Genomic DNA, 27,124 nt, shown 5'->3' with positions numbered 1-27,124 from the left:
CTGGTATCTGTAGCCACTTCAAGAGATTTGCTTAATTCCCGTCCAGAGGATTTGCTTAAGTCCTGTGTTGACATCATCAAGATTGTCAACAGAAATCTCAGCATGGGAAGTAATAGCATGTAAGAGCTACAGCTCGCATACAATACACTGTTTACAGAGTCTTTGGTGGAGAATAAGAATGTAACATAAGAACTAGCTGCATCTGTTATTATTCCAGGTCAGAGTCTCAGGGGAAAAAGTTCACATACTGAAGAAGATGCAGATACACTGAAGACTTCATAAAAGTGAGCCATGCGTCCTTCTGAAAGCTGAGAAGTAGCCCTCTGATAGGGTCATGAACCTAAGGCAAGTCTTTGTGTCGCTACTGATGTTTGGAGTAGCTGGTCTACTCCTTTTCATGTATCTGCAAGCCTGGATTGAAGAACAGCATACAGGTACAGTAGGTTTTTGGTTTTCTTATGTGTGTTTTTTTTTTTTTTTATGGGGGTGGGGAGGGGCAGGGGTGGCTGCTTTTTTTTTCCTCCTGGTTAAAGTAATTGTATCCATGGCTTGAAAAATGATTGACAGGCTTGTTTTAATAGCTATACTTCATGCATGCATTAAGAAGTAACTTGAGTCTCTTGGAAAGATGACCCCAGGTGCCTAATTGTGGTATCCAACTTCGTTTGCAAAAATAAGTGTTGCAAAAACATACTGTGTCCAAGCAAGTCCACTTCTGAAATAATTCTAGATGCTGATTTTTTTTTCCTGTGCTTTTTTACACATTTTGTTGTGTGGCAAAACAATTTTTGAAGAATTATTGTAATGTCTTGTAGACAAAAGTGGGCTTCTAGGTAGCAACACTCATACAGAATCATTCTAACCCAGTCTTGTGGTGGTGGTGTTGCTGTTAAAGATGGTTAGATACTGGATTTACAAACTTTTTTTATATGTAGCATCAGAGGCACATTGCAACTTCAGGTAAGTATTTATTAGCATTGAATAAGGGTTACGCTTCTGAGCTGAGTTACCGTTGTGGCAATCTACCATGCTTTAGTTTGCCCCATGGGATGATCTAGATCCCTTTTTGAATGAAACGAGAACAGATGACTCACATCAGGCCCCACTGGATGCTCAGTTGACAGGACCAGTCCATAGTTAGTCTGACGTAAACCTCTATGAAATGTGTGTTGGGTGAATATCTGTAATATCGTCAACACACACAGTCTTGCTCTGCAGATCTACTTCTGTTGTGCCACCCTATTTCATGGCCTATCCTTGGTTATAGTTCTGTACTTGTTTTGCAGTCTTTCTTCAACCCCCTACCCTCCCCCCCACACACACACACACTCCCCCCAAAATATGGGATGATCCCAGCTTGTTAAGAAGTACTGACTTTTATGTCCTCTTGTCTCTATTGCTCAACTTCTATTACCTCTGTAAAACTCTAACTTCATAATATACTGATGCCATTGTGAAGAAATACATTTATAAAACATTAGTCTTTTGGTTTTATTGATCTGTGTTTTTATTCTGCATGAGCTGCTAGGCTCTGTTTTAGGGCAGGGAGGGGTGGTGGTGATGAGGTTCTAGTGCATTATTCCTGCAATTATTTGATGCTGATCTTGACTTTATTTTTTTTAACTAAGTGCAGTGTTCAGTGTTCATATCAGCTTGTTAATGTTTCTCGACTGATCATAGAACCGTGCAATATCCAGAATTGGATGGGACCCGCAAGGATCATTGAGTGCAGCTCCTGGTTCCACACAGGACCACCCAAAAATCAGACTGTGTCTGAGAGCACTGTCCAAATGCTTCTTGAACTCCGACAGGCTCAGTCCCATGACTGCTTCCCTGGGGAAGCCTGTTCCAGTGCCCAACCACCCTCTCGGTGAAGAACTTTTTCCTAACAGCCAGCCTGACCCTCCCCTCTCGCAGCTCCATACTGTTCCCTCAGGTTCTGTTGCAGTCACCACAGACCAGAGATCATAGAATCATTGAGGTTGGGGAAGACCTCCAAGATCACCTTGTCCAACTGTCCCTCTACCACCAATATCACCACCTAGACCATGTCCCTAAGTACCATGTCCAACCTTTCCTTAAACACCCCCAGGGACGGTGACTCCACTACCTCCCTGGGCAACCCATTTCAATGCCTGACAACTCTTCTTGAGAAGAAATATCTCCCCATTTCCAACCTAAACCTTCCCTGCCACAACTTGAGTTTGTTCCCTCTAGTCCTGTCGCTAGTTACCTGTGAGAAGGGGCTAACCCCCAGCTCCTCACGCCTTCCTTTCAGGTAGCTGTAGAGAGCAATAAGGTCTCCCCTGACCCTCCTCCTCTCCAGACTAAACAACCCCAGTTCCCTCAGCCGTTCCTCACAGGACTCATGTTTCAGGCCATTCACTAGCTTTGTAGCCCTTCTCTGGACGTGCTCCAGGGCCTCAATGACTTTCTCGCAGTGAGGGGCCCAAAACTAAGCACAGTCCTCGAGGTGCGGCCTCAGCAGAGTACAGGGGGATGATCACCTCCCTAGTCCTGCTGGCTACACTATTCCTGGTACAAGCCAGGATGCTGTGGCCTTCCTGGCCACCTGGGCGCACTGCCAGCTCGTGTTCGGGTGAGCATCAATCAGCACCCCCAGCTCCTTTTCCTCCACACAGCTTTCCAGCCACTCTGCCCCAAGCCTGTAGTGCTGCATGGGGCTGTTGTGACCAAAGTGCAGGACCTGGCACTTAGCCATGTTGAACCTCGTCCCATGGGCCTCTGCTCATCAATCCAACCTGTCCAGGTCCCTCTGCAGGGCCTTCCCACCCTCCAGCAGATTGACACTTCCCCCCAGCTTGGTGTCATCTGCAAACTTACTGAGGGTGCACTCAATTTCCTCATCCGAGTCATCAATAAAGACTTTAAAGGGGATGGGCCCCAATACCAACCCCTGGGGAACACGACTCATGACTGGTCACCAGCTGGATTTCACTCCATTCATCACCACTCTCTGGGTCTGGCCAACTAACCAGTTTTTAACCCAGCAAAGAGTGTTCCTGTCCAAGCCATTGGCTGCCAGCTTTTCCAGAAGAATACTCTGGGACACCATGTCAAAGGCTTAGCTGAAGTCTAGGTAGACTACATCAACAGCCTTTCCCTCATCCACCAGGCAGGTCACCTGGTCACAGAAAGAGATGAAGTTGGTCAGGCAGGACTTGCCTTTCGTGAGCCCATGCTGACTGGGCGTGATCCCATGACTGTCTTGCATATGCTGTGTGATTTAATTCAATATGACCTGTTCTATCACCTTTCCTGGCACCGAGGTCAGGCTAACAGGCCTGTAGTTCCCCAGGTCCTCTTTATGACCCTTTTTATAGATGGGCATCACGTTAGCAAGTCTCCAGTCATCTGGGACCTCTCTGTATGACCATGACTGCTGATAGATGATGGAAAGCAATCACATCTGCAAACTACCTCGGCACCCTGGGGTGGGTTTCCATCTGGCCCCATAGACCTGTGACAATCCCAGTGGAGCAGCAGGTCTCCGTTTCCACCTGACCTGTGAGGGGTTTCCTCTGCTCCACATCCCAGATTTTCAGGTCGAGAGGCTGAGCACCCAGAGGATAAGTGGTCCCTCTAGTGAAGACAGTTGTAAAGAAGGCATTAAGAATCTCAGCTTTTCCCGTATCCTCAGTAGTCATGTCCACCCCCTGCATCTAGTAAAGGATGGAGATCAGCATCTGTCCCTCAGCTCCCCTCATGAGGAAGCTGCAGTCCGCCATGAGGCTTCCTCTCAGTCTCCTCTTCTCTGGGCTGAACAGACCAAGGGACCTCAGCTGCTCCTCATATGTCTTGCCCTCTAGACCCTTCGTCATCTTAGTAGCCCTCCTTGGGATGCTCTCTAATAGTTTTATGTCCTTCTTATATTGTGGTGTCCAAAACTGCACACAGTGCTCGAGGAGAGGCTGCACTGGCACAGATCAGAGCTGGACAATCCCTTCTCTTGATGGCTAGCAATGCTGTGCCTGATGCACCCCACGGTACAGTTGGCCCTTTCGGCTTCCTGGGCACACTGCTGGCTCACAATCAACTTGATGTCAACCAGAACCCCCAGATCCCTTTCCATGGGACTGCTTTCCAGCCTCTCATCCCCCAGTCTGTATGTACAGCCAGGGTTGCCCTGTCTCAGGTGCAGAATCCAGAACTTGCTGTTGTTGAACTTCATGCAGCAGTTGATGATTGTCCAGCCCTCTAATTTGACAAGATCTCTCTGCAAGGCCTCTCTACCCTGAAGGGAGTCGATAGCTCTTCCCAATTTAGTGTGGTCTGCAAACTTACTTAGTATACCTTCAAGTCCTGCATCCAAGTCATTTATGAAAACTCTGAAGAGAACCGGCCCCAAAATGGATCCCTGTTGCAAGTAATAGTGTATTTACGAGCTTATATTAAGAGTTAAATTGACTGGCATTGGAAAGGTTCCCATGTAATCAAGCGTTGACAGGAGGTTGTTGACAGAAACAGAGCTTGCAGTGGGAGTCTGCCTTGAAAAATCTCTGCTGTTGTTGGGTATGTTAAGGGCAGACATCCTTGCTTTCAAGGTAGTTCAGGAATGTAGATGATGACTGTAGATTATTGATTTATTTACTTGCTGACATTCTTTACATTCCTTGCATCTTTTGTCCTGTAATTAACCTTTCCTTCCATGCAGTGCTCCTTGTTACCATTTCTCACTGTTCCCCTTCTTCCCTCCCTTTCTCTCTCCATTTTCATTTTCTTTATATGTGTGTACTATTAAAAAGAAAAAGCGAAAAACAAAGGGAAAATTAGAAGATACCATGTTCTTTTAGGCAATCAGATGCTTTCTTTGAGGAGTTCTCTTTGATGTATTGCCATAATCTTCATCAGGAGAGAGGTTTTCCTTGTGTACATACATCATTTCCATGTGAAAATATTTCCATAACCAAATAGAAACTATCAGAGAACAACAGAAAGCGTTAGCTTAAAATGTGACTTCAGTTTTGAGTGCCCTTTTATCTCACTGGACTGCTTTTGACAGCACTTCATGAGGATTCAAAAAATGAATTTTGGCACTCTTGGCAGTGGCTAGATCATACACATCAGAAAAAGCATGGAGAAAAATCATTCTTTGGTGTCTGCTCTTGCGTGCTTGTCTTCCAATTTAAAATGTAGAGAGCCATTCTTTTTTATTTCAAACACCTGTATCTCCTCTAAACATTCTGCAGCTCAATTCTCTCATGATTTTTCTCCCCCTTTCCTGGATGCTGCTTTAAGAGTTTCTATGAAATAAAGCATATTTGCATATTCACAATATACCTTAGTTTGCGGGCACTCTCTTTTTCTGCTGCGTTTTTCATATTGCCATGTGTTGTACACTGTAGCTTTTTTGAGGATGAGCTGTGTCTGGAGAATCCCAAATTTACAAGCATCTTTATAATAATTTTATGTCCTCTTCTATGAATTGCTAGTTGTACAGCTGTAAGACAGTTTTAATCTGCAGGTGGCTGAGTGTTTGATTTGATGTTCTACTAAGAAGTGGAAAGTGCTCCTTGTGTTTCTCAACTGCCATGCCATAAGACTGTAGAGACAAGTCTTTGTTGTAAGCATAGCTATTTTTATTTTCCATGCTCAAGACCAATAACAATCATGTTTGCATTTGGTTGTTGAAGCATGGAAGGCTGGCTACCTTTCAGTTTAGGAACGTATGAGTTTTGCACCAGTGAGTTGCTGTTGCTTACCACTTATTCCTATGAATGTCTGAATTTATAAATCAAAATCATTGGAAGAGTTGCTAGATTTTAATCAATTACTGTTTATAATGTTCATACTTATTTCTTAGGTTCTCCTAGTTGTGATGTAATTCCCAGTCAGATATAGATTTTGTGGGGAATCAAAAAATTGCACAGTAGTATGCTGTTCCTCATTAGTGTTCTTACTATTGTATTAATCAATTTGCTTTTACACTCACCATTTGTGTCACTACCTTTTGTCTTTCTAGCTGTTCATGATTTTTCACACTGGACCTCGTGCCACTATTTTTTTATAGTTTAACTTCTTTCTCTCCTTTTGTTCATCTTCTTTCAACTTGCTGTTCACGTCTAAGACCTCTGCTATGATTTGATTCCACTTTTTGTCTTTATGGGTCTTCCAGAGTTGGTGTTGAGTTTTATATCATGAATCACTTGAATTAGGGTGTATGAGTGTGCAAAGCACACTTGCATTTTAATCCTTCTACGTTAGAGATGTGAATTAGTCTTCTAAGTTAGGCATTCAGATGTACTTCAGAACTTTTTTGGGCAGCTGATGTGATTTGCCATGGCTGATTACTACAAAATATTCACAAAAATATTCAGCAATTAGACCTGTGTGCTGTGTTTTGTGGTCTTCTTTTTTTCTCCTCTTAGTAAATTTCATGTAATTAATTGTTGTGAAGTGTGCATATTAACTCTATGATTACCAGGAACTACTTCAGTGTTTCATTAAGTGCAGTATGACTGATAATTCATCTGAAAAAGGCTGCATTGCCCCTATCGTCCCATAGATTTCTAGTTCCTGAGTGTGGGAAAATCTGTCTCTTCTTTTTCCCAGCAGCTGTGTTTCACCTTAGGGATACTAGTTTTCCTGTGCATGCTTTCTGCTCCCTTTGCAGGGTGCAAGTGTGGTTGTTTTTCTTTCGATTTTGCTCAGGATCTTTGCAGCACTCTATGGGTGCCCAATCAGCTTTCTGCAGCCTGTGTGCTTTACTGATGCAGGAAAGTTTTGTACTTTGAGCTCCTGAGTAGCTTCCTGGAGACCCCTTTCCTTAGGCCACAGCTTTTATTTCTGTGAATAATCTGAAGAAAGTTCGCTCAAATTGTCTTTAACAATCCGATTTTAAGAAACGTTTGACATTCCATAAAGCAACATGAGCTTTCTCAGTTCAGTCTGCTGTTGGTAGCTATCCAAGCTGTATCTGTATTATTTGGCATAAGAGGATGGGCTTTTTTCCCCACTTTTCTTGACTCGGTAATCCATGTGATATCTTGGGTCATTTGGTTAACTCAGTGAGATACTTTGAGTCCGTCGAGCTTCCTTATCTTGACACTCAAAGTAGCAAGCGTATGCGTGCAACATATGGTAATATTTAGTCTTTGCTGTTTGTGTGGATTTATATATATATATATATAAATTTAAACCGTGCCTAAATGGAGCAACGTTGATGTGGCTTACAGGATAGTTCATACGTAATGAATTGCAGAAGCAACTGTTTACTCGGAAGTCATAGTTTTGCCAGAGGGTCCTCAGTAAATACAATATACTAAAATGGTTGTAAATGGAAGAAAAGGACCCTGATCAGTAACAGAGATTAATCATAAGTAATCTAGTTGTTTTAGTAACTGAAATATTTCTGTTACAGAAGTCTAGGGTAATTTGCCTGAGGCTTGCTAACAGTTGAAGAATGCCACCAGCATGGGAAAGCAATTCTTCCTGGTTTACAATGCCTAACTATCAGTGAGGCTGTTCTAATAAGGCTGGGTGTGTTCAGGCTTTACTCTTCTCATCAGAATATATGGTCTTCTCTTTGTGTTTCACCTCCCCCTCCCCCCCCATCATTAATGTCTTGAAGCACAAAAGAAAGATGCTTCTTGGTGAGTGGTTTTATTGTTCCTGAAGTCCCAGAAATACAAAATTTTAGTAGGTGAATTTTCACTGTATAGCCTAAGAGTTGTCATTGTTCCCTACCTCCTTAAATGGGTTTAAGCTATATAGAGGAAACAATTCTCTTTTGTGGGGGAACTGATACTTCGTCATATCATTGTGATCTAAATATACAAGTAAAAGCTAAATATCAGAAATTATAGTTTTCAGAGTTAGTGATTATGACATCTCACCCTATCTTCAGCAGCAGCAAAACAGAAAAGTTTTTAGGAAAAGAAATCAAAATTTCACGTTGCAGCATATAACATTTAAGACCGTGTTTATCTTTTTGTGAGGATGTTCTTCCTAAGTCTGACTGTTTAGTAGCCCTCAGCCTTGTGGGTCAGTTCATTTTACTTTTATCATTCCTATAGCTAAGTACCATCTAGTTTTATACATCATGCTTCCTTAAAAGAAATCCCTGCTGTGATTTTTTTTTTCTTGAGGGTGTCATGGAAGAACATTTTTGAATTGGTGGTAAGTTTTAATCCTTTAGTATTTAGCTTCCCTGTTTCAGTGGCATGAAAGAAACTAAACAGGATGAGTTTTTTGGGCCTCCTCTCAGTTGTATGTTCAATAACATGGTTGAGCAGAAGCTGATGACATTTTACTTACTGTGTATAAGCTTTTGAGAACCCACCTGTACTCATTAGTACCTAGCCCACAGAAGTCTACTTCTAACAATGTGTGGCTAGTATCTTAATGGTACTGAGAACACCTTGAAGTATTCTTTCTTAACTGTTCTCAAGCACTTGTGTGTTGAGAGCTTTGTGTAATCATCTTCTGTTTGTAGGTATGTAATTGAACTCACTTCAGAATTTGTGCTATAACTATTGCTGAGAGGGGCTTGGGGGTTTGAGATTGGAATGCAAATAAAATAGGATGTCCCCTTTCGTAGGAAGGATGAATATCTCAATATATGCATATTGGATCTCAAAAACGTAGGTGGTCTTCACACTGTTTTCCAGTTATTCAAATCCTTGGAACAGAATAACTAGATGTGGTTTTTCATGGAGTCCTTAGCAATCATTCTTTTTGTTACGTAACTATGCTGCTTTTTCTTTTTCACACATTATTCAATTTCTGTGTAGTTGTCTAACAGATTTTCTGTTACTGACTAAATTTTTCAGTTATTGTCCACAGTTGTGGCTGTTTATAATAGCTTTCATTTCCAGAAAGCCCTTTTCTTAAAACCTGATTATTCAGGAAATGAAGCATTGGAGTCTTGTCTCTTCAGTGCACTGATTGTATGATGCAATACAATTCAAGATACACTTATAACCTTACAAATCAAGAAGGCTGGAGAGAGAATTTTTTAGTAAAAGTTTGAGATTTTTTTCTGTTCCTGACCTTTCTGTTTTTCTGAAGTGTGCTGCACACTTTTCATAATAGTAAGTGGTTGCCAACAGTACATTTAAGGCTCCTTATCTCTGTCTGATGTTGAACAGCTTTGATTTGTCTCTTGATTACAAACAGCCCTGTTAGAGCACGTGATCTGGACTCTGTAAAACTGGAAGGGAAACCTTTGGTTTCTTAACAAAGTAAAATTAGAAATTCTGATATTTTTAAGTGTGTGTGTACATATATGTTTGTATATTTACTTTCAGTATGCTCTTTATTTCCCATATTTGTTTGGGATTAGAGACTTGACAGGAGACATAATTTAGACAAAAATCTTCTCAGCATAGTCAGATATTTGGGATGCACTGGGATCAGAATTGTTTTGAGGTTCAGTCTTGAGAGCCCTTGTTTCTGTCTTTTTGCTTCAATTTTATTTATGGTCTTACTGTAAACAGGTTATTTCTATAAATTAGGGGTAATTGTTGATAATCTAGCAGCATCTGTCAGAAATAAGCATTTAAATATCAGGGAGCCATTTCAGTGTACAAGGGATTCATGTCCTACATATCACATGAAGAAAGAAAAAAAACCTCCTTTTTTGCTGTTGTTTTTTTCTTTAAAGAAAAGGAAAAAATGGTTTTATTTTTGGTTCTTTTATATTTTTAAGAGCAATCATCATGGCAAGGCAGCATGGTGATCAATTAGGCTTTCAGGTTTGGGTCCCTGCTGCCTCAGACAACTGTCTTACATATCTTTTGTATTTTTACTGCATTTATGTTAGTGGCATATTCAAAGAAATAATGTTTCTACATTTCTACAGTATTTCTATGGAAGGCATTTTATAACTATCAATTTGAAACCTGGAAGATTCATGTTACATCAACATATAGTATTTTTCTTCTCAGCTCCTCCAACCTTGAGCCTTATGGCTGTATCTGTGGGATTGAATGCTGCTGTCTTTAGGCACACAGGAGAGTGTGTGAGATGCTGCCAAATGTTATGTTTAAAACAACCACCACTGACAACAAAAAAAAAGAAACAAACTGCACCTACAAAAACTCCAAAGTTTGTTCTTTTCTATTCAAAATCAGTGTCAGGGAGCAAATCAGCTTAAAGGCTCTCTTTGTAAAATTGTAAATATTCATTAATTAAGGGGACTGCAAAATATGCAGTATTTAAGATGTTACCCTGTATATAGATGAAGCTGTTCTCAGGCATTCATCAGCTTCACTTGACAGGGAGTACAATCTTGGGCACATCCATTTGGTCTTGACTTTGACTGGTTTGGTCCTGATTTGGTGAAGATGTGCAGCAGCATCCTGTACTGCCTGGAAAGTCTTTGCTCGCAGCAAGTGGCAACAGTATTTTGCAACTCAGAAAACATTGTCTGTTACAGTAGGTCTTTAGGAACTCCCACTCCTTCCACTCCAACTCATATCCAGCAAAAATGATTGTTCCTTACCATGCACACTCTGAGCCTCCCCATGGTAACAAAGTCCAAGTGTGTCATTGACCTCTAAGCAAACCTGTGTGATACCTGATAGCAAATACAATTTGTCCCTCGCTCCTTTGTTGTTTCAGATGATTTTGTTTTGATACTGACTGTAAAGCTTTCCATCACATGATCCTGGCTGAAATTCACAGTGCACAGCTCTAGCAAAATCAGGCTGAATGGGCAGTTTTCTCTTAATCCTTCAGCTTCCTATAAGCCCACTTAACACCATCTGCAAGGGACAATGACAGGACAGCTATCAACATTTCTGAGGGATGGTAGAGATCTTGGAAGCTTGTGAGATCAATAAGGATGCTAAGCAAAGTATATTCAAGATTTCACATCTATTTAATTTTCCTTTTTAAAGGTTTGTAATACTTTTAAGAGAAAAAAGCCAGGACAGGTAGTCAAAGCTAGACATTTCCAAGCTAATAATAGTGGAAAGTGATGTAGAGACAAATGATTTAAATTTAAATGGTTTAAATTTACTGTGTCACACTCTTTCTGTCTTATCTGTTTATTTATTTATTTTATTTATTTAATTTGGCTCAGGGATGCTGCAGCTTTTAGAAGCTCGTATCTATGACATGGGATATGGGGTCAATGGAGGCTATGGTTGTATACAGTTTAGTTTGTGTGCACAAAACCTGCAGTGAGCTCAGTAAACAGGGTGGTGGGGTGGGGAGGAGAGAGAGAACTAAAAACCTACTGTCCTCCATTCCCTGTTAAAAGTGCATTCGCTTATATGGATAGGTATGACTTTGTGTCTTATCTGTTGATGATGTTTCATCTAATGTGTCTTATCTGTTGATGATGTTTCATCTAATGGCACAGAAGGTGAAATTCACCCCTCCAGGAAGATCTCAACTCTGACCTGTCTTGTTCCAGCAAGTGTTGTCATTCCATGCCCAGACATTGCCCACAAAAGCCATGAACCAGTGAGGTTGATTCTTCTGACTTTCCCTGGACCAGCTGGATGTAAATGGTGACAGGTACAGATCCATCAGCAGGCTTAAGAAAAATCCAGTAGGGTCTTTATATTTCTCTTAGATGCTGGATTAAACATTCCAACAATGTTCTCTTTCCTTTCAAGGTCTGCTGTAGTAGGACAAAGACAACTGTGTCATTTGCTTGTGGTGTGTCCTGTACCCCCCACCTCCCCAGAGTAACACTCAAACATCACTTCAACAGGCTGTGGAGACTGATTTGTTTTCTTCTCTCTTTACCCAGTCCTCCTTTGGTGTCCTATAGTGGTGCAGCTGGACTTGGCCATCAAAGGTGATTCTGAAGTTTGTTCTAGGAATTTTGTCTTTACATTGTGTGCTCGATAACAAAAATAAAATATTTTCACTTTCTGCCTTAGTAATAACTGTTTTAATTTTTATGTATATATGTCCAAGAAATTCACAGGCTTAGGAAATTTCTTCATGAGAAGTGGAGATACTTGTCTCCTGGCAAAGGCATTCATTACCCTAGAATGTAATGGATGATGGCCTAATAGCCACAAAATTTGACATGCACCTCAGGGCACTGCTTCTGCATGTCATGGACACTGGGAAATATGCAGAAATGTATCTAAAGATCAGCAGCCTAAGGTTAACAATAATTTGAACAAATATTAAATTTTACTGTGAGCAAATGCCAGGTGAAAGAAGAGGAGGTGTTAAATGATTTTATACTTAATGTGATTGGAAGGGACCAGGTCATTTCAGTACCCATTACAATCTAGCAACAAAAGAACTTGTCCAGCTCTATATGTGTAAGGGCATAGATGAAGAAGCTGTTAAGGGTTTGTAATACTTTCCACTATAGATATATTATAATCTTAGTTCTTAGAAACAGCTCGAGTGAACTGTGATTATCTCAAGTCCTGCAGCTGTGCCCTAGGTTTGTGCATGTTGCCTCTTGGTAAATTTGCAATTGAAAAGAGTGTTGAGGGTTCTTGCTTTTGATTATGATCAGCCAGAGAGACGTGGTGCGTGAGCTCTGTTAGCTGCGGCTGGAAACACTCATTTGTATTAAGTAGAAACAGGGAAATATCAGTGCCTGATACATCACCATTAATTTACAAAATACCTCTGTTAAGGAAAGAAAATTCATTTGATAAGAAGTAATACATATAGTAAGCAGTGTGCACAAAGATAGTTTTATCTTTGAATTTAGTTGTTTGATGTTCTTGTTTAAACTTTCAAAGGGAGCAGACAGACATGCAGTTGTTCCTGAATGTTTTTTCTGTTGTCAAAACCTCATAGTTTCTCTATCATTTCCATCATTCCCGCTCTCACGCAGCTGCTGATTGTTCCCAAATACAATTGTGTTTGAGCTGGCAAGCCTTCATGTGAACAAGCATCTCACTTTCTTGGGTTAGGATAGAAATCTTGTCTCTCCTGGTACAGAGACCTGCTTGCTGTGGCATGCAAGTGGTGTTTTCTCTGCATAGCTGTGAGTCATGGTGCAATTCCCACCATCCTGGTTCACTTGGGAAGCTGGTTGTTCTTGGCAGCCTTTCAGTAAGGCTGAAAATAGAGCAGCGTGTGCGCGATGCAAGCTGTGTGGGAGGGTCATTACTCCGCTGGAAGGGGCACTACATCAGGTACAGTCTCTTGAAGGGCACGCAGAGTTAGCTGAGTGCCAAACAGCTGTTGTTGATGCAGATTGGCTGGGGAAAGGCCACCCTCTTTATAGAGGGCTTTGGAGGCAGCAGAGTAAGAAAAATTGTAGCTCTTTTGTTAAAGGATGGCTACTTGGTGGACGAAAGTAAGAGCTCCCACCACTAATATCCATGAGCCCTGTTACTTATCAAATTTATTCTTCTCAATCTTGACCTCACAATGGTGGCAGCTGAAAGAGAGGCTTTACAGAAGTGGAGTCAATAGAATTTCACTCTTCTTTCTACGCTAATGTAAACAAAATTATTTCCTTATTCCTGAAAAAAAAACCTTTTAGTCGCCAAACAGTGCAGGGTAAACTATGTTGCAAAAATATTACTATAGTCTCAATACCTACTGCAGTCTATTAAAGAATTGGAGTACACTTTTGAAATGAAGCATGGTAAGGTACATGAAGGAAGTGCACATTGGTGCATTAGTATTGTTTTTGGTTTTCTTTGTTTGTCTCTTTCTCACTACCCCTCCAGATGCATTGATGTATTGTATGCCTTGTCCACTACTGAGATCTAATGGTTTACAAACTGTTGACACTTGTCATAGCACTTGAATTATTTGTAAAATGTAGTCTGTTACTTTAAACATATTATGTACATAATTCATTAAATGTCATTGTTTTAAGATGACTCTGCAATTGTGGTCAAGAATTACGGTATGTTTTCCAGGAAGCTCTGCTACTCTGTTCTTGATGTAGGGCCAAAGAACCAAGACTTTCCATGAACTTCTGCTTGATTTATTAGCCACTTAGACATGCTCAAGCTGAGTAGTTCTGCAAAACAGTTATTAATGAAAGCAACAGAAACTTGTTTTCCTCAGAAACTAAACTTTGAATAGGAGTATAAGATCCTCAAGATATCTAACCTTCTCTGCCTCCTACCAGTCCCCTAAGAGTATGTAAAATGCTCACACTGGGAAAGAAACAAATCTGTATCGTGTTCTGTGATGGGAGGGAAGGACACAGGGCAGGATGGTTGGGAGAGGGACTAGAATTTACTTGCGTGCTTCCTTTTTTTTTTTTTTTTTTACTGTTGCTGTGGGAGCTGCTGAATTATTGATGCAATAATAGAGTCCTAATCACTAAAGAAATTACTTGTAGGAGCAAAATCATTAGGGTGAGAGTTGGCTGACTGGCCCCTGATTAACTGATATCCAATGAAGCAACAGAATGTAAAACAGATGTTTTTGTACGAGAATTTTGATGTTTTCTTTTCTCTCTTTGATCTCATGTCAGAGTTTTGCTTACTTGAGAGTGGTGGCAGAGAGAAGGAGATCATAAATGTCTCAAAACAAAAAACGAAAGCCAGCAAAAAATGTTCTTGCCCCTGACTTTCACATTAGTTTCATTACAGGAGGGAGGGGGTAAAGGCCCCAAAGTGTATGTGAAATAAAAGAAATAATGAGGACAATATGATTTACATTTTGGATTTTTAATTTATTTTGCTCTTACAGATTTTCTGTTCTAATTTTGCACTTCAGTGTGCCTATTTTGAAGATAAACAGGCAGATGAGACTGGTTTTATGTAGTCTGAGGTAGTTGCAGTGAAGTATAAATACTTCATGGTTTATTTAACCTTTGAGCTGAAATTCCTTTCTGGTAGAATTAATCTGCAAATAGCTGAGGTGCGCTCCCTCTTAAGTTATGATTGATCATGCAGTATAATGAAACTCTATTGGCATCAGGTTTAGGACTGATGTACATATAAATATAGCGCAGATAAAGTTGCCAGATGCTGTGACTGATGCGTGGGTTCAAGGTACTCCAGGCAAGTTAAGTCAGCCTCGTCTCTCCGGATACCAAACTACACATACTATGTGGCTGGCATTAATAGGTTGTAAATGAAACTTAATTTAGATCATAGTTAGGAGTCAATTTAAGCAAAAACTATTTTGTAATGACCATATTGCAAATAGTCGCCTTTCTTGAAAGCTAGTGGTTAATCTTGGTATTTTAAGTGGGGTAATCCTCATAGGCCAGTAGCCACATAAGACATTCATGTTAATTACTGGGGCAGTCATCTGTTTATTTTGGAAACTTTTGCTATCCTTTCAGCATTCTTTTGTTCCTGAAGACCAAGTATTTTCTCTGGGTACTAGTACTGCCAGAATATCTAATTCCAGAGCTGATAGCACAGCACTTTCACTCTGACCTCTTCTCCTCTGTTTTCTTTCAAGAACAATCATTGACTCCCTATCTTCTGCTATCATTGAGTGCCCCAAGAAGGAAGAATAAAAAAACTACAAGGACCAAAGATCCAAGAAAAGATCAAAAAGACTAGTTCATCCTGTTCAATAAGATACTTTAATTTGACATTCGCTAACAAGTGTGTTTTAATACTTTTTACTGTCCATGGCAAATGGGAAAAACAGGAATACAGGAATTGGGAAAAAAAATAGGAATATACAATTGGAAAAATAAGGGAGATTCCAAAAATGGCAGTGAAAAGTGAATGGTTTCTTCTATTCAATGATAGGAAACGAAGGTAAGCCAGATTTACATATTCATTGTACATGTTAATGTTTTCATGATTATATATTACTTTGGTTCAGCTATTTCTTGGCATTTCTTATCACTAAGATATTTTTGGCCTCGATTACGTTCTTTCTCATGCATCAGTCATGGTTAAATTCTCTATTATTAAATCATACTTCAGTGACTTCATTAAAAAAGGCCGTCATCACACAGTCAAAATGAGGGGTGGGAAATGCAGAATTAATATTGCAGGTACCTTATGAATAACCTGGTCAAAACTGTGTATTTGCCTTGAGAAAACTTCTGATATTGCAGTTTTTTTCAGCTTTTTCCTGCCTTCTTCCTAGAAGAAACTAATGCGGCTGCAGTTTATGAAGGTATACAGTGGAGAATATGTAGGAGTATAGTATTTTTTATGGTGAGAACTAATGTCTTCCTCATGTTAAGATCAAGGTCTGTGCTTCAGAGAATGGTGCTACTTATTAAATGTTGAATGGTGCTACTTGTACTGATAATTTGTATGATCAGTAAAATCAACAAAGAAATTTTTGGTAAAAGCAATGCTGAAGTTTGACCAATTATAAGCGCTAAAGTGTCTGCTCCTGCAAAGTCCCTAGCTTGCATTCTAAATAGCGTTTTTCCTTTGGCTTTTGTTGTTTTCTTCTGGTGTGATAATACACGTGTACCAAATGTTTGTGGCATGGAGTTGATGTTGTGGGGTAGTTATATTGCTATATAACAGTCACATTTTGCTATATTGCTATATTCACATATTTGCTAGCACATATTGCTAGTCACATAGCAATACTAGCACATATTGCCAGTCACATATTGCTATATATCGGTCACATTTTGTCCTTAAATAAATAGCAGTAAAACAGCAAAGAAACATGTTTGTATTTAATATAATGCCAAATACTCTATGGAATCAGAAATGTTCGTTTGAAACTGCACCATCAAAGAATGTTTTCCAGCTATTAATAAAATATTTGTTGTGGGGGATGGAGACCTAATCTGATACTGAAACATCTAATCGAAGCTAACAGTAAGGATTTACGTGTGGAGGCACTGCCTCGTAATGGTACTGTGAGCTGGGGAAAGAGGAGTGCTGAAAGGGAGGTAAGGCAGGGCCTGAAAAGGTAAAATAGGTTTGATGGTGTGTCACTCAGTCCTTGGGGAAAAAATACCTGAGACTGACAAACTAGGCAGGTCAAAGAGAAGCAAAAAAGCCCAAATCTGATTCCCATAAATTTTGTTTTCAGAACAGGACAGTTTAATCCAGGGGCTCATAAGTAATCTTTATAATGAGGAATGTTTGTGGGGCACCATAACTTGGTCTTAAAATATTGTACAGTTACGAATACCAGAGATACTGAGGGGAGACATTTAGGCAGCTGCAAACCTGAAAGCACCAAGTTTCAAAGAGAAATGTTACTTGAGATGAGCATAGGGTGGCAGAGTAGCAAGGTGATCATCCTCCACCATGTCAGGCATACCACGTCATGTGTAACTTCAAGTACCTCAAGTAGGGACATGATAAAACCAATTTGATTTGGCAGATAAGAAGAAAACCTAAACTAGCTGAGGCCCAGAGGTCTGTCTGTGTTAGCATATTGTCTCTACTACAGTGCCTAGAGCAGACTATATAAATAAGGCAAGTTTATAATGATAATTCAGAGAATTTTCTTTGCCCTTTCTGATTTATTACTTGGAGACTTCCTGGATTGGAGATGTGTTAAGTAGCCCTGTATTATGCTTTCTTCCATGAATTTGTACAGTGCTATCTTGACTGATGCCTTTCCCCTGAGATTCTTGTGCTGAAGAGTGCCCAGCTTGAATGTGTTGGGAAATCCTAGTAGCATTTTTTATATGATGCTGATTAATCCTATGGAAATATTTACCAGAGCATGGTATCATTGGATTACTAAAAAATTTTCCACCCAGTATGAATGTGGTTTACTAATCTTAAAATGTTAAAGTGACTCATGGGTGACTGGCTCAGCAAAACATCCTGGCTACTTTTTTACTTCCTTGTTAATTTTCAATGTTTTTCTCTAGCCGAAGCAGTGAGTCAGGAATGGTTGGCTGTTTCACGTTGGATTTGTACCTATCAAAGAATTAACAATAATTTGTAGAACATTGTTCTCTATTTTAAGCGGGGGGGAGATACGTAATTAAGTGTACTCCTGGCTGTTCCAGGATTGAGTTCCCATATGTGTAAATAAACTGTTTTTCAAAGAGAGACTTATATAAGAACAGGTTACAGAATCACAGAATGGTTGAGGTTGGAAGGGACCCCTTGAGATCATCCAGTCCAACCCCCTTTCCAAGCAAGGTCACCTGGAGCATGTTGCACAGGACACAGATCTGATAGACATTTGGGTGGGGGGCTGAGTGTAAAGCACTTCTTCCATAAGATGATGATTAGCATTTCTTAAATATGAATAATAGATAGAACTATACTTCTCTGCCAGTGGGATCAGTAAATCAAATAATGATTAGTTTTTAATTAGATGGATATTTTTTTCCATGCTTTTAACAAAACATTCGTATTTTAGTGCCTAAGATTGAGAGGGAGAGAAACGTGAGGATTTTTTTAAATATAAAACAAAGTATTCTAAATGCTACATTTGTTTAATGTTGCTCATACAGCAATTAGAAACAGAGATGACAGTCCAAGTCAGGCAAACCATTTACTGGATCTGGATAACAAATAGAATAGTAGCATAGCTTGCTTTCCTTTTTTGACACCATCTAGAATGAAATTGTAGCATATCAATCAGATGCAACACCTTTAGAAACAGAATTATGATTAAACTGTTTGTGGAGCTACTGTCACCACCTTTTCCACTGCTTGGAGGAACTGACCTGCTGCCATTTCATCTCAGAAGAGCTGTCTGTCATTAGTGGGTATAGGTATGCCACTTCACTTCTTCATCTTAGAGAAACTGAGCATCTGACAGCAGCTAGGGTGTTTTAGGATGAAACTGCTGCCTAAACATTAAACTTTAACAGACGAAAACTGAATTTTCCTGTCTTATCTGACAATTAATGAGGAAGATGGCAGTAATGTCAAATGGCCTCTGAGTGAACTTTTGAGATGTGAAAATGCATGAATGGAAAAATAACTTTAATTTGAAGCAATGTAGTTAACCACTGATAACAAATTTTTGGAGGGAAAAAAAAACACAAACCTGGATGGGGCAAAGAAAGGCTCTAAGAGATTATGCTTAACACTGAATAGATGCAAGTAACTAATTTTCACAGAAGTTTTCACTTATTTTTCCTGTTAATTTTTTAGAGTAATTTTGAAATTACTTAAATTGCAGACTTTTTTTTTTTTAAAGCAAATGATTTTGTTGCATCACAGAAGAATAATGAGTAAATTAAGGTTAAGGTTGCCTGAAAATCTTTCAGAATACTTTTTGCTGGAAAATATAATTTTATCAAAGTAGGAATTAAATATAAATAAAAAATATAGATTCTTTCATGTCTTACTTCAAAGAAAAATGTAATAAAAATACAAACTGAATTATTTAATCTCTGAGTTTGCCTTTTAAGAAACCTTTTGATTGAGAGCAAGATATGATGTGTAGATAAACTTCCACGTCCTGTTAAAGATGAAACAACTACAATGTTGAAGTTTCCTTCAAAACAGTAATTGAGGTTTTTACACAAATACCTTTTGTAACAAAATCCCTAAAATGCATTTGGGTATATAGGAGATACTGTATCATTTGAATTTAAGAGTGAGAAGGATAATACATCACTTAATTTCTTTGACAAATGAACTTCGTTTAATTAGCTACAGTACTTCAGAGACTATTAGCAAATATTTTGCTGTTTGTCCCCTAAAGTATGATTTACTGTAAGGAGACCTTGCAACAGCAGTCTACTAAGTTTTCATTTAAGATTTTGAGACCTCAGAATTTCATGAGTAAAATCTGTCTGTACAGTTTATTGAGGCATTAGCTGGAGAATCTGATAGATACTCCTTTTGTTCATCGTTAAACTTGTGTTGTTGTTTTTTAATATTAATTCTACAAAGTTAAATTTTCTGATAGAAACTATACAGTGTATGCTGTTGGAACTGTTAGATAAAGGTTGCATTCCTTTTAAATTCAATTCCTAAAAGTAAGAAAAAGGCAACATTCAGTCACAGATGAAATAATCTCCAAAGCAGAGCTGATCAAATATTTTGAAGCTTTTAGAAAGTAATATAAGTCTTCCTTTTCATTTATGCGATTTTGGTTTGGAGAAACCTTGTACTTATAACAAAATATATCCTTCTTCAAGAATTAATTTTCTTTTGGAAGAAGTCCCTGAAGTCATTTTTTAGTAACTGTCTGATTAAGAGATGCAAGAATATGCATTTGATTGTTGAATCTCTGCTAAAGAAGCTCAAACATTTCGTTTAGTGTAAATATATATGTGTGTAAAAATCTAGCTTTCCTCATAGCACGAGGCAACTGTTTTGAGGATCACTTCTAACCTGATAGGCTGTCTGAGAGAAACTATCTAGTGGATAATATACTGAAATGGTAATGGCTCACCACTGAATATAAAATAGCATTTCAGAAGACACGGAGCATCATGTCTTCTCTTATGCGTAATGCAAATGGATAGGAGAAAATGACATATGCAGTTGCTTTCCATTGATACAGTGACAAGCAGTAGATGGAACTGCAGGTTTATGCATACTTCATACTTCTTTTGCCTGACAGTAGAAATGCCAGTATAAATTTGACTCCTCTATCCTTTAAATTGCAAAATGTCAGTCAGTAGTAGCAGTGGTTTATGGAAATGAGGGTAATGTCAGCTTACTTCAGTGTTATGCTTTTCATGCTTTAAGCAAATAAGACCACTTTCATAGCTCATTCGTGGTCTGAAAAGTTTGAGGTGTTTTGGATTTGAGCAGTAAAGTATTGTAACACGTTTCCCGTGTGGTACTGAGCATGACATGGCTGTTGCCACTAAGACACGTGAATGCTCTCAGCCCTTGATTGTAGAATACCCAAATGAGCATCTCTGGGTGCCTTTGGGTGTAAATAGTCCTGTAATGAATGATGCTGCTCTCCTGTATCTGCTCAGGTAGGTACTGATCCTCTTATATGTCCTAAGTTAAAAAATAAAAAGGGAGACTTTCTTCAGCTTTTTAGCCCGGGACGTCAGTAGCTCATGGCTGGAGTCATTTGATCCTGGTTTAGTTGGAGAAGATCAAAATAAGATTTGCTGTACTCTGTTTAAAAAAACAAAAACAAAAAACATGGTGGTGACCCCTGAATAAAGGAAAAGTTTTTTATAGGTCTAGAGGGTCTTGGGGAGGGTGTTGTAAATTGATCATGGAGCTTAATCAAGAAAGATGTAAAGAGGTTTCAAATCATGACTTTCACATTAAGTGTAGTCACATCTGTCATGACTTATAGGAGAAAGCTAGAGACAAGATGTGTAGGAGAACATTTCTAAAAGAACCATGGGGGTCAATAGGGTAATTTTTGCTGACTGCTGTGATTGGTGGAGAGGAGTACGCTTCCTTTTACCCTGCAAGATAATTTGGGGTTTGGGCTCTTCTGCAATGAATTGCCAGTGAGGCTGGTGTTACATACTGGTTTGGACTAAGGCTGTGCCAGAGAGTTGGTAGTTCTTGTTGTTTGCAGTATGAGCAAACTGGGAGGATCAGGAAGAGTCCTCTGGGTAAGGCTGAAAATGGGCTGAGAGCAGGCAGATACAGAGGCAGGTGAGTTACTAGCTTAAAGTTTCAAAATAACATTGTGTGGTTGTTTTGTTGTTGTTTTTGTTTTGGTTTGGTTTGTTTTTCACCTGATGGATTACTGCTTGCAATTAAAAATTATCGTTTTCTGAACATCTCCTTTGGAGCCACTGTCTTTCCAATGGCTTTAGAGAGAGTCTAGAAAGAGACTGGTTTCTTCTGCCTAAAATTAGGCTTGTGAATACCCCCCAGAGATACTACAGTTTGTGTGTTCTCTATATAAACATTTTAAAGAGGGTGTGCAAAGGAAATCTAGCCAAAAATAGAAAGGAGGTTTCATGTTGCTTGGTTATATAAAACTGCAAAGGTTTGCCAGGTTCTTCCGTGGTTACACAGCTTAGTTAACCCTTTGTATGGTCTGTAGTTCAAGTTTATGTTTTTTAAGATCATTTTCAAATGCCAGCTCAAGAACTGAGCAAAAAAATGCAAATGCTTCTCTGTGAATAGTGGGGGAAAAATAATGCAAATTAGATCTGAGACATGAAATACTGTGAGAGGGAATATATAGTATGCTGCATCCTCTTTCAGCCATTAAGCACTCAGGAAGTTTCTTTGTGTTTCATGAAGGTGTGCGGTTTTCGTCTGATGTGCAGTGAGCTTACCTGGTAAACAGTAAATCAAGAGATTTACAACATGAAATGCTTTTACCTCCTCTCATTGTTCGAGGAAGGGTGACCTCTTAACCGAGGACCTTAATCAGGTGGGTGATAATACATTTTGTCTGAACTTAGCCTAGATTTCCTACAAAACCTTCAACCTTCAAAACCTTCAAAAATCTTCTGTGCCACAATTCATTGTCTACAAAGTGGGATCGACACCAGTTCCTACTTTACAGGATTCCTGTGGTATTTGGATCTCATGCTAACTGGGACATACCATCTTAGGTTCAAGGGAGGTTTCTTTGTTTGTTCTTTGCAGCCCTTGCTTACAAAGGCAAGAGAACTTCTTCACAGATTAATTATATTTCCTTTATCCCATTTCTTTTTGGTAACTATGAAAATCCAGAGTAATTTTGAATGAAATCCTAAGATATGATATTTTGCTGTTCTTCACGGTTTATGCTCTGCTTTCATTATTTACCAAGTTCTTATAACCAATTCATTTATCTTATCAAAATGTCTAGTCAGATAAAAATGATTTCTTGTGAATTATAATGGCCAGTGTACTGTAGCTCTGGTTGCAAAGCTGACAGGTGGTCCATAAAATGTAACATGTATACATATTTTCTTATTTAATCTAGTTTAAGAACTGCCAGCCATTGCTATGCCAGTATGAATATTTATTTTACTGAATTTAGAAGCCAATTCTTTTCATCATCTCAAATTTCCTGGTTCTATATGTCCTTGCATATTTAACCCAATAAAGCCTAATAATAATAATAATAATAAACAAACTTACTTTGCATTGCATGATTTTAAAATATTAAAACACACACACAAAAAATGTCTAATAAATTTTCAAATAGATGTTCAATAAATATAATGTCAGTATCTGTAAGTCACTTGCCTTTAACTAGAGTATTAATGTATTTAAGAACCAAAAGGAGAAAAATACAATTTATTGTTCCCTAGCCATTTAAGCTGGAAAGCTTATAGTCTTGTATTCCAGCATCATCTGCCTCTGAAAGACTGGTGGCAGAAGATGTTTCAATGCTGTTTATGTTAAAGGTATTAATGCTAATCACAGTGGTCTAACAGGGTTGTTTCATAAGCCTTAAATATTCTTCTTTACATGTCATAGATCTATATTGTATGTTTAGTTTTTTGGGAGGGTGGTGTGATATTAATATTTAAGCACTTTGGATCACGTAGATTGTCCTCATAGTGGCTGAATACTTCTGCATATAACAAGTTTTTACCCTGTTCCATTTCCCTTTTTGTTGCTCAAAAGTGAAGTAGATATATTTTTGATGATTTTGAGCCTAATAGAGAAAAATATATGGTCTTGTTTGTGTCTTCTACACATTTTATATGTAAACTGGTAACTGGATTGAAGGATTGTTCTAAAAGGGCAAAGAGCAGAGCAAAGATCGTGGAAAACCTTGCAGTGGTATAGATGATCATTTGTATTGTTTAATAGCACAGTTGGATAATTGCTGTGGATGCTTCGAGACAAAGCTCTTAAATTCTCTATGCAATATCCAAAGTACCACCCATAATTCTTTGAGTATTATTTTTATCTGTTTGACAGATTTCACTATTTCTTTTCATTCTCCCATTCCTCTTCAATCCCTGAGGCAGAATTTTTTTTTTTTAATAATTTTCATTTTGACAGCTATGTATAATAAGATATCTTAAAGTAGGAGAAGAAAAAATATTCAGAACCAACAGACACTAATTAATAAAGAAGATTGAGTTAACTTAAGTGTGTTCGCTTCTTCTGCTTTTCTTATCTGCACCCAAGAGCCTCAAATGAACTTCTACTTTTATATAAGTGTGTTAATATTTTACTACTAGGATATTATTTTGTACCAAAAATTCTTTAAAAGAAAATGTTTACAATGCAAACTAAAGTGAAAAAGGAGTCCGGTTATACCAATAATTAAAGTAGGGAAAAAAAGGCATTCTTACTATTAATCAAAAATACAAAGCATGGCTATTTGTACGTGTCCTCTTGTGCTGCCCTGAAAGGGCATAAATACCGTAGTCAGAAATACCATACTTCTTGCAGCAGCAATTCTGTTTGAACAGGACAATTAATTCTGAGTTTAAATTAAAAATAAATGGTATTTGGCCTCTGGAGGCATTTTCCTGTTTGTGGCTTTGGTTGCTAGTTCTGGTATCTGGCTTAATGATATAAAGTGGAAGGTCTTTTTTAAGGCTTTTGGTTTCTTGCTGGCTGAAACTACAGATTTTAATGCCCTCCATCCATGGGCACTGAAGTTTCTGAGAAATTTGTACCTAGAAACCATTATCAAGATAAATTTACTTACGAAGTTACAGAACATAAAATCTGAAATGATGCAGAGGATTTGCATACACGGATCTTGATTAGGAGTAACATTCTGCCTTGAATGTTATTCTACTTTCTTTCTAATGCAAGCCATTTCATGCACGGCTTAAGGTATCTGAGAGATGTGCAACTATTTTATAATTTTGAAGGTCTGCATTGTCTTCCCAAGTGGGTAGCAGTACAGAAGGACACTAGGAGCCTAGCAAATGATTCCATCTCATGTAGACAAAGTGGAGAAGTCATTTCTACAAAACCAGGTCTTTTGATTGTTCAAGAAGAACTTAATAGCTCTGCATTTTCTGCAGGTAATCCCTGCACTTTGCAATGTGGAAATAAATGTGGTGAGAGATGGGCAGGGTGCCCCCCCCAAACAAATCCCAGGCCTTTCTTGCACACGTTGAGTCCCCAGTACAAAGCAGAAGGAAAGCTAACAGTCCTACTCAAAATGGGCAAACAGCAACAGCAGTTAATTTTAGCTAGGAGATTTCCATTAACTGTTTGAAACAGCTGGGCTATGTTTCACTGCTCTTTTGTTTGGTATCAAGACATACAGACAGATAGATACACATGTGCATACTATTATTTTATGCATAGTTTCTTGTCCCTTTAAACCTGTAAATGCAGTAGGATCTTGGAACATTGGGAAGAGAACAGAGCTGGTTAGCCTACTTGGGGGGGTGCCCCATTAGACCTGCTGTTCATGAACAGAGAAGGACTGGTGGGAGATGTGGTGGTTGGGAGCTGTCTTGGGCAGAGTAACCATGAAATTGTAAAGTTCTCTATTCTTGGTGAAGTCAGGAGGGGGTCAGTAAAACTGCTGCCTTGGACTTCCGGAGGGCAGACTTTGAATTGTTCAGAACACTGGTACAGAGGGTCCCTTGGGAGTCAGTCCTTAAGGGCAGAGGAGTCCAGGAACACTCCTCAAGAAGGACGTCTTCAAGGCACTGGAGCAGGCTGTCCCTGCGAGCCATAAGATGAGCTGGCAGGGAAGAAGACCAGCGTGGCTGAATGGAGAACTTCTGCTGAGTCTTCAGGAGAAAAAGAGAGTTTATGTCCAGTGGAAGAAGGGGCAGGCAACTCAGGGAAAGTACAAAAAAGTTGCTAGCATATACAGGGAAAAAATCAGAAAGGTTAAAGCCCAGCATGAGCTCAACCTGGCCACTGTGGTAAAAGATAAATATATATATATGTTTTTACAAATATATTAACAGTAAGAGGAGGGGCAGCGAGAATCTCCATCCCTTACTGGACGCAGTGGGGAACATTACTGAAGATAAGGAAAAGGCTGAGGTTCTTAATGCCTTCCTACATCTGTCTACATCTGCTCCACCTGGACTGTCACAAGTCCATGGGGCCAAGTGCTGAGGGAGGTGGCAGATGTGATTGCCGATCTGCTTTCTGTCATCTGTCAATAGTCATGCTCAACTGGAGAGGTCCCAGGTGACTGGAGACTTACTAATGTAACACCCATCTATAAGAAGGGTGATAAGGAGGATCCGGGGAACCACAGGTCTGCCAGCCTGACCTTGGTTTACCCTGACCTAGGGAAGTTTATGGAAAAGATCTTCTTGAGTGCAATCACACAGCATATGCAAGACAGTCATGGGATCAGGCCCAGCCTACATGGGTTCATGAAAGGCAAGTCCTGTCTGACCAACCTCATCCCCTTCTATGACCAGGTGACCCGCCTGGTGGATGAGGGAAAGGCTGTTGATGTAGTCTACCTAGACTTCACCAAAGCCTTTGACATGGTCTCCCACAGTATTCTCCTAGAGAAGCTGGCAGCCCACGGCTTGGACAGGTACACTCTTTGCTGGGATAAAAACTGGCTGGACGGCCGGGCCCAGAGAATGGTGGCGAATGGAGTGAAGATCAGCATGAGTTTAATTTTAAACTTCTGGTTGGTTGGTGGTTGGTTGTCTGATTAAAAAAATAAAAATAGTACTCTTTGCTCATAGGTGCTACAGAAATAATGAAGTTTAAAGTGCTTTTGTTATTCCTAACAAAACCAGACGGCAAAAAAAATGGAGAAGCATTTAACCATAGTTGCTTTATTATATTACATTTTTTTATGGGTTACTGAGCTTCTCTGTAAATTCATAGGAGCATGAGGGTGTATAGAAGCAAAGCAATTAAAATGCTATTCTTGTTCCTTTTGGGTCTCTAAACATAAGTAGTTTATGCATTCAGTATTTTGGGATCTTAAAAATATATAATTTGGATAAAACATCTTAGCAGTAATTCAAGCTTTCCATAACACATAAGGGCTTTCTAAATTAGTTTAAAAATTATCCCTGTGTTTAAAAGAAACCTGAGAAGCAAAATCCAACCAAGTTCATGTTTTCCTATACATGGAATGTAAAATTGTTAGATTTCTAAATTCCTCACTGGATGTTGGAACCTCTGATTACAAGTGGGTTTTTAAGCCTTCCCTTCCCTTCCCTTGCCCTTAGAAAGAAGATGGTGGTATATTCCTTTCCCTTTTGGGGAAACATCTAAGCCGAAGTATAAAATGTCTTTGTTGATGTTCAGTTAGTGTTTCCCTCCCCTGCATCTTACTCACTGGTATGACTTTGATAGTTTGTTGGGGACTAACCATATTGAAAAAATTGATTCTGATTTTTACGATCTTGCAGTTGTATTTTTTTTTGCAGTATTTTATTCTTCAGAGTTGTTTGTTCCTTTTGTTTTCATGAGCAGCAGTAAAAACTCTTGGCTTGGAAAAAACTGCAGGACCTTATGGGAGTTCGATGATAGCATCTTCCTACACT

General features: G+C 39.1%; 1 protein-coding gene across 1 annotated transcript in view; it reads left to right on the top strand.

Moving 5' to 3' along the window:
• The first annotated feature begins 217 nt into the window (after positions 1-217).
• The window catches only part of CHST9 (carbohydrate sulfotransferase 9), an 87,819-nt gene continuing 60,912 nt past the window's right edge, over positions 218-27,124 (top strand). Inside the window, exon 1 of the mRNA XM_035564006.1 lies at positions 218-434. Within this exon, the coding sequence (XP_035419899.1) occupies positions 335-434 (100 nt within the window). The 5' untranslated portion in view covers positions 218-334. The remainder of the gene's footprint in view (positions 435-27,124) is intronic.

This window comes from Cygnus atratus, chromosome 2 (genome assembly GCF_013377495.2).
Source record: "Cygnus atratus isolate AKBS03 ecotype Queensland, Australia chromosome 2, CAtr_DNAZoo_HiC_assembly, whole genome shotgun sequence".
In the NCBI taxonomy this organism is placed as follows: Eukaryota; Metazoa; Chordata; class Aves; order Anseriformes; family Anatidae; genus Cygnus; species Cygnus atratus.
The sequence above is the reverse complement of the archived record's forward strand: the minus strand, read 5'-3'. Positions and strand labels throughout refer to the sequence as shown.